At 37.6% G+C, this 13,495-nt stretch overlaps 2 protein-coding genes across 2 annotated transcripts; both read right to left on the bottom strand.

Annotated features, from left to right (window-relative positions):
- Window positions 1-1,626: 1,626 nt before the first annotated feature.
- Window positions 1,627-6,881, bottom strand: LOC146139524 (uncharacterized). Its single transcript, XM_083392319.1, has 6 exons — window positions 6,631-6,881; window positions 5,810-6,028; window positions 5,131-5,265; window positions 4,494-4,594; window positions 3,881-4,090; window positions 1,627-2,694 (listed from the first exon to the last, which is right to left on the bottom strand). The coding sequence occupies exons 1-6, from the start codon at window positions 6,871-6,873 to the stop codon at window positions 2,295-2,297; spliced, it is 1,308 nt and encodes a 435-aa protein (XP_083248445.1). The 5' UTR covers window positions 6,874-6,881; the 3' UTR covers window positions 1,627-2,294.
- Window positions 6,882-7,529: 648 nt separating this feature from the next.
- Window positions 7,530-11,891, bottom strand: LOC146139523 (uncharacterized). Its single transcript, XM_083392476.1, has 6 exons — window positions 11,435-11,891; window positions 10,706-10,727; window positions 10,370-10,412; window positions 9,367-9,395; window positions 8,179-8,386; window positions 7,530-7,825 (listed from the first exon to the last, which is right to left on the bottom strand). Exons 1-6 carry the CDS (start codon window positions 11,494-11,496, stop codon window positions 7,530-7,532), a joined length of 660 nt encoding a protein of 219 aa, XP_083248602.1. The 5' UTR covers window positions 11,497-11,891.
- Window positions 11,892-13,495: the final 1,604 nt, after the last annotated feature.

Raw genomic sequence — 13,495 nt, 5'->3', positions numbered from 1 at the left:
GTTTTTTTAATTATACACACTTGTTTAACATTCGATAAAGAAGGTATAGCTTTTGGTTTTCAAACGGAACTCGTTAGGTTATAGGATGACAATTTGAGTATAATAATATTTTGTGCCGTGATTTTGCACGTATTGTAACTAAGCATTTTGTTCACAAGAACACACTTTTGGTGTTGTGATATAGCAGACCTGGGCAACATTGGCGGCCCGTCAAGCAGTTTAACCGGTCCGCGGCTTATTTTCCTTAAAATACATAGGCTAAGCCAGCGGTTCTCAGCCAGTGGGACATGGCTCACTGGTGGGCCATAAGAACATTTGAGGTGGGCCACAGACCAATTTTAAAAAGCTAGATTTATTTTCATTTGTGTCACTATATTTAATTTTACAAGAATAATGGCTTGGGGAGGAATTAAAAAGGAATGTAAATTTATTGTTCAGCCACAAGTATCTCACTAATGCACGGTTGAATAAATAATCAGTTTTGAAATATGTTGTGCTGTATTTTAATTGTTCTAAACCTATTTTACAATTTTTTCTTTTAGCAAACTATTGGGCCACAGAATTTTTGTGCAGCGTAAATGGGCCACGAAAGAACCACTGGGCTAAGCGAAAACAAGTGCAAGTTGACGGATCTAGTCAAGACGCGGTCAAATTAAATTTTTAGCCTGTTTTAAATATTGAAACGGAAAATGTTTTCCCGCTTCGCGCGATTCTCTTATTTCTTTCTCGTGTGTTCCACTTGATTTTTTATAACTTTACAGACAAATAGCGTCCTCTGCACTGTGGAACGAAATGCCTACCGTTTTCTAAACCCTGAAATATACTGATTCATATTTTGTCAACCTAATTTAGGTAACGCCATATTGTGAGTTTCTCCCGATTTATATCGTCTTTGCAATATGACCGTTATACCTCAAGTAACATATTGGTAACTTAAAGCTTTAAAAACTAGAAAAAAACATTATAGTTTTCTGCACAAAATTATTACGTATTTCAATTTAACTTTTGGTCTACGCGCCCCACAACTCGGTGAACGCCAATATATCAATCAATGTATGTTTTTTGTCTGTGCTCAATGCTTTATGCCCCCCTTTAAATCTAAATTGAAGTTTGCATTTTCAAACAAATATAGTCGCATTTTTTTCGCGACGTCTTGTGATCTTCTTTAAATTCCGCTTAAATTTCACATTTTCGCACAACTTCAAACGTAATAACAAATTCGTTAGCTTATTTGTTTTATTCAGTCAGAGTAGGACATCATATTGTGTGTATTTGAGATCCTTTTTTTGACCTGGCCTGCCACAACATTGTAAGCTTCTCATGCGGCCAGCGGCTTAAAATAATTGCCCACTCCTGTGATATAGGCTAGCCTACACAATTGATGCTATAAGACTCATCGGTATATGGTTATTACCTCAGCTTACTTGCCATGTAGGCTACTGCAGGATTGGACTCAATTCCAGTATTTTAAACGTACATAGCTTTTCTCGCACTCCACTCTTAAAACGGTTTTTGGTAAGCCGCATTTTAGACATACCATTGAACGTTCAGATATATCTTGGAGTCTACAGTATTCGAAAACTTATATTTTAACGAGAAAATAACAGAACGATTACGGTAGTTTAAGAACAACAGAAAACTATTACGAATGCGACAAATTTAAACATCCACCGACTGCCAAAAGCAACACTTCGACACCCTTCTGTAAATTTATATTGAATATTTTTTAATTGCCCACGCCGACCATTTAGACAGGACATAACAGCAGAAAGAATCGTTGAACAACAATAGTTTTATGATACAAAAAACATAGTGATTAAGCGATTGTTGCCTATTGCTTGGTATTATGCAAAATTTTGCACAGCTTTGTGCTCCAGCCAGGAAAAAAAATCCAACGTAAAAAAACAAAATCAATTTTCTTTAGAGATCTTGGCATGCATGTGTACTGTGTAGCCCTCGGATCCAACAAAATAAATTTAGTTGTTGGTAACAAAGTGCGCTTTCATATACCACCTTATAAGACTAATTTATTGGTTAAAAGTTTAGTTATGTGTCTTTTCAAACCCCAATATTATTGAATTGGCGAGAACTTGCGATAAAAAACAGCTTGACATTTAGGACCTAGGTTCGATCGTACATGGTTACGAGTGGTTTGGCACGCATAATAATATTCCCTGGTAATTTAGTTAACCGTTAAAAAACCTGTATCTTCCCATTGTACGAAAATGTGCTGCGTTACCTTGACCCTTTAGCCAGCCATACATCAAACAGACACTTTTAGCGAATCTCGACGGTCAAAACAACGTGTGTTTTCGCCCCTTGACCCGTTTGACGAAGTTGCGAAACGTCGACGACGACCTTGACCTTTGAACCGGCTTCCTTCGCAACTTGAGTCCACTCACGGCTCGGGGTTGCCTTTCTTCGGTGTCGCTTAGATCGTTTGCGGCGTGCTGTGGCGCCAGGTCAAGCATACCGCTGATCAGCACCTCATCACCGCGCTTTGCGAAATAAGTGACGTCACCGCCTGATTGCGTCAGCTGAAACTGGAAGGTCTTGATCGTGTAGGCGCGCCACAGCTCTTGGGCCTTTACGTGCTGTGATAAGATACCCCTGCTGTTGCTAGTTGTGGTGGATGATTGGACGCCTCCACTTGTGGCTTTAAGCACCATCTTCAGCTCTATAGAATCGTCGTTGCTTGTAAACGACATAAAACTCGGATTACCCAGGTTATTTTATGAGTCTGTAAAGTAGTGAAAATTGCTAGGTGCGGTATATTATGAATTTCCTACTAATGATGAATGCCTAAATTTATGAAAAAATCAATCTAATAAATGTATTACGAATTACCAGGGAGAGTTATCAGAACGCAAATAAATACTTATTCTTTACGTGTTTGATTGCTACATAGGCTACATACTATGGGTTTATGCTTAGGCTGAGAAAAATATAAATGGCATGCAAAGGGCAAGGGTAAAGCGCAGAAATTTGCAGTTGAAAAGATCATTATTACGTGTTTTGTTAGAAGTTTGTTGTCCACTAATTGTGGAATTAACTAAAAGAATAACAATAAAGTAGAAAGTAGAATACGTAGGGGTTGTGACTGGTGGTTCTTCTCATTGCCCGAAACTTAACAAATCAGTACATAATTGTCCAGACCCAGTCCTCTGAAATTACGCAAGGAACCTTAATGGGTCGCCACGGAGATAAGGCCCGATTTATTATCTGCGCTTGACAACAGAGAACCATTTTGCCTTTTAGTTGTGGTGGAAGTATTCGTTATATAAGTGGACAAAGCTTAGTTATCGATAGTTAGTATAGTTAACAGAGCTATACATGCTACAGAACAAGTTTCACCGAAAAAAATAAACGGGGTTCTACTAAATTAGATAGTCTAAAAGAAAGTAAATGTAAAATATGTGTTGGAGGTCTAGTGCAGGGATGTCCAACCTGCGGCCAACAGGCCACATTGCGGCCCGTCTGAAATTTTTGTGCGGCCTGCTAGTCATTTTCACTCCCAAGTAGTATTTTAAACGTTCCATATTAGCCTAATTAAAATGTACCAGTCAGCTTTTAGGGGTGCACTAATAGTATAGTATGGGTAAAAATATATACATATAACCCTAAAGGCCCGTTATAACTCTAAAGGCCAATACCTAATCTTGAAACTTAATAGATTCTGCGGCCCATGAAATTATTTCAAGTGTCAATGCGGCCCACTATAATAAAATGTTGGACATCTCTGGTCTAGTGGCTTCTTCCTCTCATACGCCCAAAAGTAAGCCGGGAACGCCTGAAATGTCAGTATACAACTGATCTCCTTTAAGGAGGCGTTGCCACCACTTGAAGGTAGGGACAGAATGCAAGAAAATACCATACTTACTCGATCGTCAGGGTGCCTATATCTGCAACCCTCTCGTAAACACTGCGCGGTGCCATTTGCAACCAAAGCCTTGCTTCCGAGTATGACGTAGCGTCGCACAAGCACCACACGAGGGAGCCCGAGTACTCGCTCGTCTTCTTCAGGAAAATCACAGACGTGAGTTGCTTTCGTATCGAGGGGAAAGATGCATCGTTTATTGTCGAACGAAACCTTTGAAAAAGAAGGAAAATGAATGACTTAATAAGCAATTTATAACTCGTATGGCTAAGATAAGCGTGTATAGACTATAAAATGTGCAGATTCAGTAAAATGCCCTTTAAGATGAGGTTTCCATTAAGATAAGTGTGCCTCTGCCCAGAAGAACAGTGTGAAACGACGTTTTACTGGTTTTGCCCACATTTTAAGTTTTGATTCCTACTCCAATAAAATATAGGGCAAAAACTGACCTTTTACAGACATGTTAATATGTCCTATACACTGACCGCTTTATATTCATTTTACCGATCGAGAGCGTATTATATAAACAGGAACCTCAGTGAACTCTGACAAAACTCATCCCATCCTTAAAAATGATGTAAAAATATAAACCTATTCAAGATGCTAAAGTAGTCACCTGCATCCCGACAGGACTGTTTGAAATTCGACAAATTTTGTGCTGGGGTTCGAAACTTCCGTTAGGTGTCGCCAAACCTTGCCGCTAGTGCTCCACTCAATCTGCAAACAAATGTTTTTGTCAAATCAGATTCTGGAACTATGTATTTGATTAAAAGATCCAAACAGAACTATACAAATATAAAGATATAAATCCAAACTTGTTTTAAAAAGAGCAGAAAACTATGGTTACGACGAATACATCATCAATTCCACCTAAAACTTAATTCGAAGGATTCAGTGTTGAAACAGGCTTAGATTCCAACACAAAAAATAAAAATGATAATATTATTGTTATGTTATCTACTTCAGTTGGAATAATACGTATTATATCTTTCAAAATCTGTTTGGTTCCTTAGGTGTATTCAATTTTATAGGTTTAAACACTTCTATGTCCAGATTTTTTACAGATTTCTAATCTAAACATCAAATGGTTTAATTATTTCCGGAGTCGGGGCTTCAGACGCCTCCCACATAAAGTAATGGTACTGTAAATTATTTTTTATCGGAACGCAAGCTTCGCCATTGATAAAATGTAATTTTGATGAAAATTAGGAGAAAAATTGAGTTAATAGATATAAACCAGGACCTTGCCTTACGTTTATTTTTCCACCTTGCTTAGTGGTGTAGCATGTCGGCAGAGAAACGCTTAACAGACGTTTATCATCAGAAGTCATGTCGGAATCTATTCCCAATGTTGGAGAGATCACCATTGCATCACCGCCACCATTATCCTGAAAAACAAAGAAACACTGAGTTGTGAAATAAATAAAATAACAAAAATTTAACAAAATATTTTTACACTAACGAAATGCTGAATTTCAAAATTACAACAGTTGAAATACAAACAATAGTTATAGGAGCGCGTGTTTATGTAGCCCTCCGGGTATTTACCGGATCGTTGTTCAAAGGGACGACTTCTGAACGGCTCTATATCGCAGTTCTACGTATGTGTATGTTTCAGTTGATTTCCCTTAGTCAAACTTTGAGCTGATTATAAAGGACGTTTGTTCGAAAGTTTTAAACATTAGTTCGGCAACGTTATGCGCGTTTGACTAACTTGGATGTTCGACGTTTGCTAATACCACGACTTGGTATCGAGCATCGGCTTTCAATCTATTTTTCAGAAATCCCTCACACTTATTTGGACAAATTCAATCAAATAAACCTAAATATATCACTCGTCGATAACGTATTTCGCCGTATTTTTAATTTGTTCGATAAAATTGACCCTAGAGTCTTTTAATATATCGTTGGATGTGCTTAGGTGAAACTCACCTCTTTGGGGATCCAGCATTTCACTTTCATTGTGGCACTGGATTTGTCGCCACCTTGCGGTACGCTCGCAAGGCAACCTCCGACCGCTACGTGGCATCTCGGAGCAGATACAGTTGCCTCTGCTTCAAAGTCGGCCTTATTGCTTCTCAGTTCGTAGCTGTTGCGTCGAATGAATTCGGACAGAGATATCAGCAGGTCGTTATTTAACATGGTATGCTCCTTAATGACAATAAAATATGTTTTAAAACGATAATTAAATAAACCAAAAAAATCTTGTTTATGTTCAAGTAAACTATAACTAGGAGCTTCTACATTAAAGATTATATTGTTAATTTTGGAAAAGAAAATTGTGTTGGCTATCATTTAAACTTGATAAAACATGGCCACGCTTAAGCTGTAGGTTTTGCAATATGTTTAATTTTGTTATTTAAATATATATTTTTTTTTTGACAACGACACAATTTACGCAAATCAAAATTACCCGTAGGGAATTTAGCAAAGGCCTCAACCAATGGCAACTCTCAGGCGTACATAATAGTTCGTTTTAAACTGATTTCGTTAGTTAAAACCAATACTTTGTTCAGGTTGATTGGCGGTATACCATTGAAGCAAACAAACAGAGAAAAATCAGTAGGCTATATCTAAAAAAGGATGTATAAATGATAAAACAAATTGCTAGTATATTAATAAATAGGGAAATGAACAGGGAACGTTAAGGGTTTACGTAAAGCAGAAACAAACCGAGAAAGGTTAAGAAACACTGCTGCCGCTTACAGCTGCTAGCCATTCCGTTCTGGACCTTGGAAACTAAAATAACTCACCTGACTTCCATTTTGAATAGACAAGCGATCCCCGCAAGAACCGAACCCCGTTGGCTCGGAGTAAAGCGTGTCAAGGCTGGTCACCGAGTCCCACCAGCAACTGTCACCGTTGGCCAGGCTGCTTGAAATCACAGAGACCCTTTTGGGTGGAAATAGATGGCCGGGCACCGAGTACATCGTGTCCAGTGTGGTCACCGAACCCCTGCTGAGCGACCTCGTACTCAAGAAACTGTGTCGCCCCATGTGGGACCGTGATAGCGAGTAGAGTACTTCACGCCCGGCCGTAGGGCGGCGCCAGAGGGACGCGCCCGTCGACAGAGAAACTCCTCTTTGCAAAATTCTCCCTGGACTTATCAATGTAGATTGTGTCGCGCCGTCTTCGTCGCCTGGTGCAACTAAATTGTAACTTCGAGAAGTCACTTAATAAAGAACGAGTTTGTTAAAGGGCCGACATTCCGTCTTTAACAAAAATGGACTCATTACTTTGAAAACATCGCGAACTTTTCTGATTCTCTTTCTTGTGTCAAAAAGCATTACTCAATTTCACTTAAAATGAAACTAACATTTTTCTTGCTATGCGATATCATACTTTATTCCGAAAGATTGATTATGGTGTTTTTATTTTGTCCTTGTATTTAGGTGTAGATTGATGTATAGTTTGCCCATAGAATACCTTCAGTTGGGCTTTTACGACGATTGCTTTTGCACGTGTTTTGATTGGCTTGATACTGTATTTTTTATGCTTAGGTATTTTTTAATTACGGTTTTAAAAAAAGGGTGCTTCAAGATGATATGTATAAGATACGCTTGATTGTGAATAAACAATAATGCAGAAAACTGCTTTGTATTCAATGAAAAAACATCAACATATTTTCATTTATAATTGGTGGTAAAACACTTTATAAATTGCTCGCTATACCTGTGGAGTCTTGGGTTTCTAAAGGTAAATCTTTGGTCTCTTGCTCATGTTTGTCCTCTTGTCCTTCGTCCAATTTATTATCTCGCGATTCCGAATACTTTTTTCTGCGGCTTCTGACCAAGTGTCCGGCCCTCTCCGCAAGCTCTGTGCACTCTCTCCGATCCGGGGAACCACCTCGTTTAGTGATAACGGCATCTGTTGTTCTGCGCATAAGATCCAAGTCTTCTTCGTGAAGGACATCGTCCGATAACTGTTCGTCGTCGTTAAGCGATGCAGCTGTAACAACCAAGTTTTTTTTTCGACCTTTTCTTTTAATACGGGAATTATTTATTTACCGAAACACATAAAAAATGTCAGATAAGTAGTCATAATGTCAAAAAGTAGGCAACCTTAAAGAACTGGGCTTATCGTTCGAAGTCGTGCTCAAATAGGAAATTAAACTAGGTAAATGAAGATTCCGGTACGGCCTACCGGAAATAATTTTCTTACCTAAACGGCGATCCGGCCAGTTTCTTTCAGCACTAATATCATGCCCAGCAAGGACATCCAATTAATACATGCTTCATCTAATTAATACAAGCTTAAGCTTAAATATCGTACTATCGCTAAACCTTTAGCATTTCGCTTACTTTCGCCCCTGGCAGACGAAGTCGAACTTCTTATCCTGACACGGTCTTGAACCGTTTTGTGTTTCCTCCGCTCGCGAACACACTCGGCCGCTGTAAGAACAAGGTCTTCCACTGCCGCCTCTTCTGAAAGTTGTTTTTGGTCGCTTTCATCCTGCGTCGCAGCGCCTCCAGCGATCGATTGGTTGTGTGTTACCGCATTTGAGTTATTCTGGTTTTCAAACGTGGTTTGAACATAATTGTAATGGTCTATGTCTGTATGGGTTTTGATATTTATTCTTAGGCTAACAAAAACGTCAGCCATTATGTTGTAAATGGTTTACACTTTGACACTGTCTTTCTACAAAACTAATGATTTCATTTTTGAACAGTATAAAGAACAAAAAATGCGCCCCTGAATTTCATACTTAAGTTTGTTTTTAAAAATTACTAATTTTACGCGTATACTTTTGCGTTCGCTTTACTAATTTCGCAAACATAGATACCATTTTTTTTAATTAATCCCTAAAATTATAACGTAAGTAAATAACGTATTAGATTTGATATTGGAGTGCATTTTGAAATTCCCTATAAAAACAGGGACCACCGTCGTGCGGCAACCTTTTTTCGTCAACGATTAAAGCATACAATAATTGCCCAAAAGTATAAAACATTAGCAGAAGCAAGTTTTTATTTGACCGTATTAGCTTTTTAGATGCAACGGTGGTTTGGTGCTCACCTAAAACCAATTATCCAGACCCGCCTATGGGGGGACTAACCCGGGACATGTACTCGTAAAATATGCTCAGACGAGATTAAGAGCAGTTTGATAATAATTTATCAGAAACGTGCAGTTTTTGCGTTGTTGTTTGTGCTTGCCATCTAAGTATGTACAAAAGTAAAACTCTATTTTTTTATGTTTGTATTTTCGTTGTGAAGGAGTTTTGTAGACTTGTTTAGGGAGAAGCACTAGTCAAGAAAATGGACTAGGTCTATATCCGTTGCCTATATACGTCATAGCTTACGAAAAACACAAAAAATTTACTCATCTTACATAAAATGTAGACCTGGAACCGCCCCGTTGCATATTTAAAGAATTAAACATTATTTTCAGCCGAGCGCGCGTGTGTTCACAATTCGGCGTGGGCATGCGTGCAATTGTGACGTGCTACTAAAACCGCGACGGCTCATTGTGACGTCGTCTTGACTCACCTTCGAGGCGTGACGCGGCGGGTCGGTCTCTGAAAAACAAAATTGCAACAGTCTGCTGTCAAGCATTCGAAACCCCAATGCAATTAGCGCAAACGACGCTGGCGCAAGCGCGATAGGGCCTGGAGGAAACGGCGAAATTTAACTCGTGGCGTAAAATTTGATGCAATGTGACGTCACTAACGGCGTCAGGTTTGCGTTGGCCTGCCATTGGCGTCAGAATGTTTCGGATTTCAGTTTTTGACTTCAAGGAAATAAACTCTTGTGGAGGTTGTCTTTAAAGGGTTTAAACAGAAATCTAACCAAATGTAAAATATATATACAGTATATATATATGTATTTTTTTTATCTTAAGGCCTTTCTAAAGTCTTTCTATGGCGATCAATAACTTCACACAAATAAGTAATAGTACATCGGGTGCCTCCCGAATGGCTTTCTATTTACTGAAATCAGTTGGCCTACACCAGGGGTGTCCAACTCAAGCATGCCGGCGTGCCAATTTTTATCCTATAACTTATTCCCGTGCCAAAGTTTAGTAATATAATTCTTTCTAATAATAAAAGCGTTTTTTACAAATAATAAAAACGTGTTGTTAGCAGTGCGCATTACTGCATCTAAATGTCCGTTGGTGAGCTGACTTTTGCTTTTTGTCTCTTCACACTAAACTTTATAGTTATGTGAATGCTAGCCTCCACTACAATATAACGTTACAGTATTAGAAGCAATTGTTAGTTGTCGTGATTGCAGCGATTGTTTTATATCGTGATAAACAATGGTAATTTACTGTATAAAAAATTAGGTATTTTTTTACGATTGGCTGAATAGCAAGTAATTTAGGGGGGCTTGCGTGCCATTTTTTATTTGGTCGTGCCGCTTGTTGGACACCCCTGGCCTACACTGAGCAAAACGATTAAAATGATGTTTCACGGGGGTGTAAAAGTCGGATCAACAACCCACACAAAACCTATAGCATAGTCGGTTGTTTAAAATTAGAACTTTGTCATACCTTCGTGCTGTTTTCTGGTTTTCTTCTTGGTGGCCGCGTAATGCTGTCAAAAACAAATTACTGGATTAATATGAGAAACGTTAAATACGAAAACAAATAAAAGAACAGTAAAAAAATTGAACTTGGTGCGATTTCCATGTTGGTTAAGTTTTGTAAAATAATAATTTAAAAAATGTAATGACAATTGCAACAAAGGAAACAAACTGAGGTGTGACATGATCTAAATCTCATAATTTCCATTATTTTATTGTTATTATTGATTTCAAAACGCTAAAGCAAACAGGTTTCTAACCTAAACAAAAAGCAAATCATGCCGACATGCCACTTCTGGCTTACCGCGTAGTGAAGAACAACCATCCTGCAACCATTGAAAGTGTGAATTAACTTATAACAGCCGACACAACAAGTTAATTAGCCCAATGTGCGATTAGCTACAAGTTTATTTTCGCTCGTTATACGACATTCATAGAAAGAATCCATAATAAATTCGAGGGAAAACAGATACCTTTTATATCAGGGGTTCTTAAACTGGGGTACATGGACTCCTTGGGGGAACTAGTTTTAGGGCCGTGAACTAGTTTTAGGGGGTCCACGAAGGCCTAATGGAAATAGTAGTGTCTGGCCTATTTTAGAAGTAATCAGTTTTTTAAATAACTTCAAAAAAAATTATTTGTTTTGCACTGAATGTAGACTTCATTACACTTTTACAGTTTTTGAACTGAATCAGCAGATTTTTAAAGTCTATTTATATTGTGACGTCATATTATGACGTATTTTTTTAATTTCTTGCCTTCTGTGGTCCACGCAAAGCAAAAAAAATAATTTTAGGTATCTGCGGTAAAAAAAGTTTAAGAACCCCTGTTTTATATTAACTATACTAAAATTTAGGTATAGTGTATGCACGGATCTGTAATGTAGCTTGAAATTAAATTTCTACATTTAAGTGACGATGATACATGACAAGTCTTAGCAAATGATGTCGATTTACTCGAACTTTTGACTTTGACATTCCTAATCGGGTTATTATATTTTAATTCTACTCATAGAAAACAGATAAACACTTACACCAATGTGATGGCTGTGAGCAAAAATCCGCTCAGAAGGCCTATGGTTTCTTTATAGTCCATGTTGAAATTATCTCACTTTTACTGAATAGGCTAAACAGCACAAATCATATTTAACCCTGGTTTGTGTGAAATAAACTTACCGCAGCAAAATTTGCTGTTACGATGAACAAGTTCTTTAGGTGAATAACGGTTAAAATATTTTTTTACATTATTTCAGTTTACTTTTGTCTCTTTTTTTACTAGATTTTGTGTCTATTGATTAGGTCAAACAAACTCATTGATTACACTACTGTTTTTCAATCGAAATTGAGTTCAACCAGATTGGTGATTGACTTAAATATTTTTGTTTAATACTAAATAAACTGGAAAATATAGTACTTGTCCAGAATAAACTTTTGGGTATACACTACAGCAAATTTTCAAGAACTTTTTAATGTGCTACTGCAAGGTTCTGATTTCTGATTTTCTTTTTTTAATACCTCAAGAACTTTTTAATATGCTACTGCAAGGTTCTAATTTCTGATTTTCTTTTTTTTAATACCTTGGCTAGCTAGACTGCAACATACGACAATAAGGGGATTGGGTAACACCTAAACGATGTGTAAGGATCCTAATACTACATTTTATAAGTTAGTTCTTGGTCTCGCGTACATCGAAACCGCCATACTGTTGCAATATTTCCGTTCTTTAATACGCTCTTTCAATGAAACAATGCTAGCTAAGCGTTGTTTTGTGACGTAACAGATAATGGATACGTCATAAGCTTCAAGTCTTGACTAGCAATGAGTAATTACAGCGTGGGATTTAGCGGAATACAGTGACGCGATTGCATGAACGCATGTGAGCCTTACAACTATTTTGTGAGGTGGTTTTTAAATTACTTGTTGGCTGCATTGAACCAAACCACTGAAAACCAACCTTGTCAGTTGAGAGGAAATGATGTCATTCAATCAACGCTGAAGACAAAGCGTTGGTTCGAAAAATACTCTAGTGCACGTTGGAACGAATATACTTCCCTGTATATTAAGCTTAGAAAACCAAGTCTGGATTGAACTTTCCTTGTGAACCCTAGCGAAACTCAATGGTTAGTGGACCACAATTAGTTACAGTCAAAATATGCGTTTGTAACAAAGCGGTTTTCATTCCAGTAGTAACTGCCATGGGCTGTACATAACTGTAATAATTTATTATTTTCACTACGTAAATGCAAAACTTTTCTAATCTGGATTAGGTTTTTGGCATGTCTTACCCTATTCTGGTTAATTTGTTTTAGCCCAAAAGCGTCCTGTGTCTCAACGCACCTAAAAATGAAAAAAAAATGTACTGTGAAATCAATGAGCTAAGCCTAATAGAAAAGTAAAAATACATGTGTTATATATTAAATTATTTTGTCCCATTTGCCTGCGGCGCACCTGGCACCCTTCCACGGCGCACCGGTTGAGAAACGTTGAACTAGAACAATATAAGGGAGATTTTTGGCTTTGTGAAAATCAATAACATTTTTAAAATATAGGTTAGTATTGAATGTTACACCTCTCCAACCTAAAACTTTAACAAAATAAACAAACCAGGTAATTTTCTTAACAGTTTTTGAGCAATAAAGAGAATGTTGAAACGCTCAAATATTTTACTATACGTATGATATATTCATACTTTGTAGAAGCGATATTTGCAACTTTAACTGCACAATTGCAAGTCACCATGTAGTGAGCTAAAAAGTTACGGTTGGGTTTAGCGATATTTTGTTATGTCTGTAAATGAACCATGTGGAGCAATATTCTCGCCATTTTGTGTCACCACACATTTACCCTGTTGGATTACGTAATCTAATTAGAAGACGCGCCGCAAGAAATTCCTCACTGATTGCTATTGTTTTCTGCATTTTCTTTCGAACTCGAAATTTAGTCGCTAGTCATTTGGTAATATTACTGCAACGAGGAAGGTTAGTACCTTTTACAAGGTAAGTTATCGCTGTTTTTTAAACATAAGGTAATATAATAAACTATACTTGTTAATTTTGTATGTGAATTAGACCGACAGTTTGCGAGTTGCCGCACGA

This window comes from Ascidiella aspersa, chromosome 6 (genome assembly GCF_963924565.1).
Source record: "Ascidiella aspersa chromosome 6, kaAscAspe10.2, whole genome shotgun sequence".
NCBI lineage: Eukaryota > Metazoa > Chordata > Ascidiacea > Phlebobranchia > Ascidiidae > Ascidiella > Ascidiella aspersa.
Note: the sequence above shows the minus strand (reverse complement) of the source record. Positions and strands in the feature narration are given on the sequence as shown.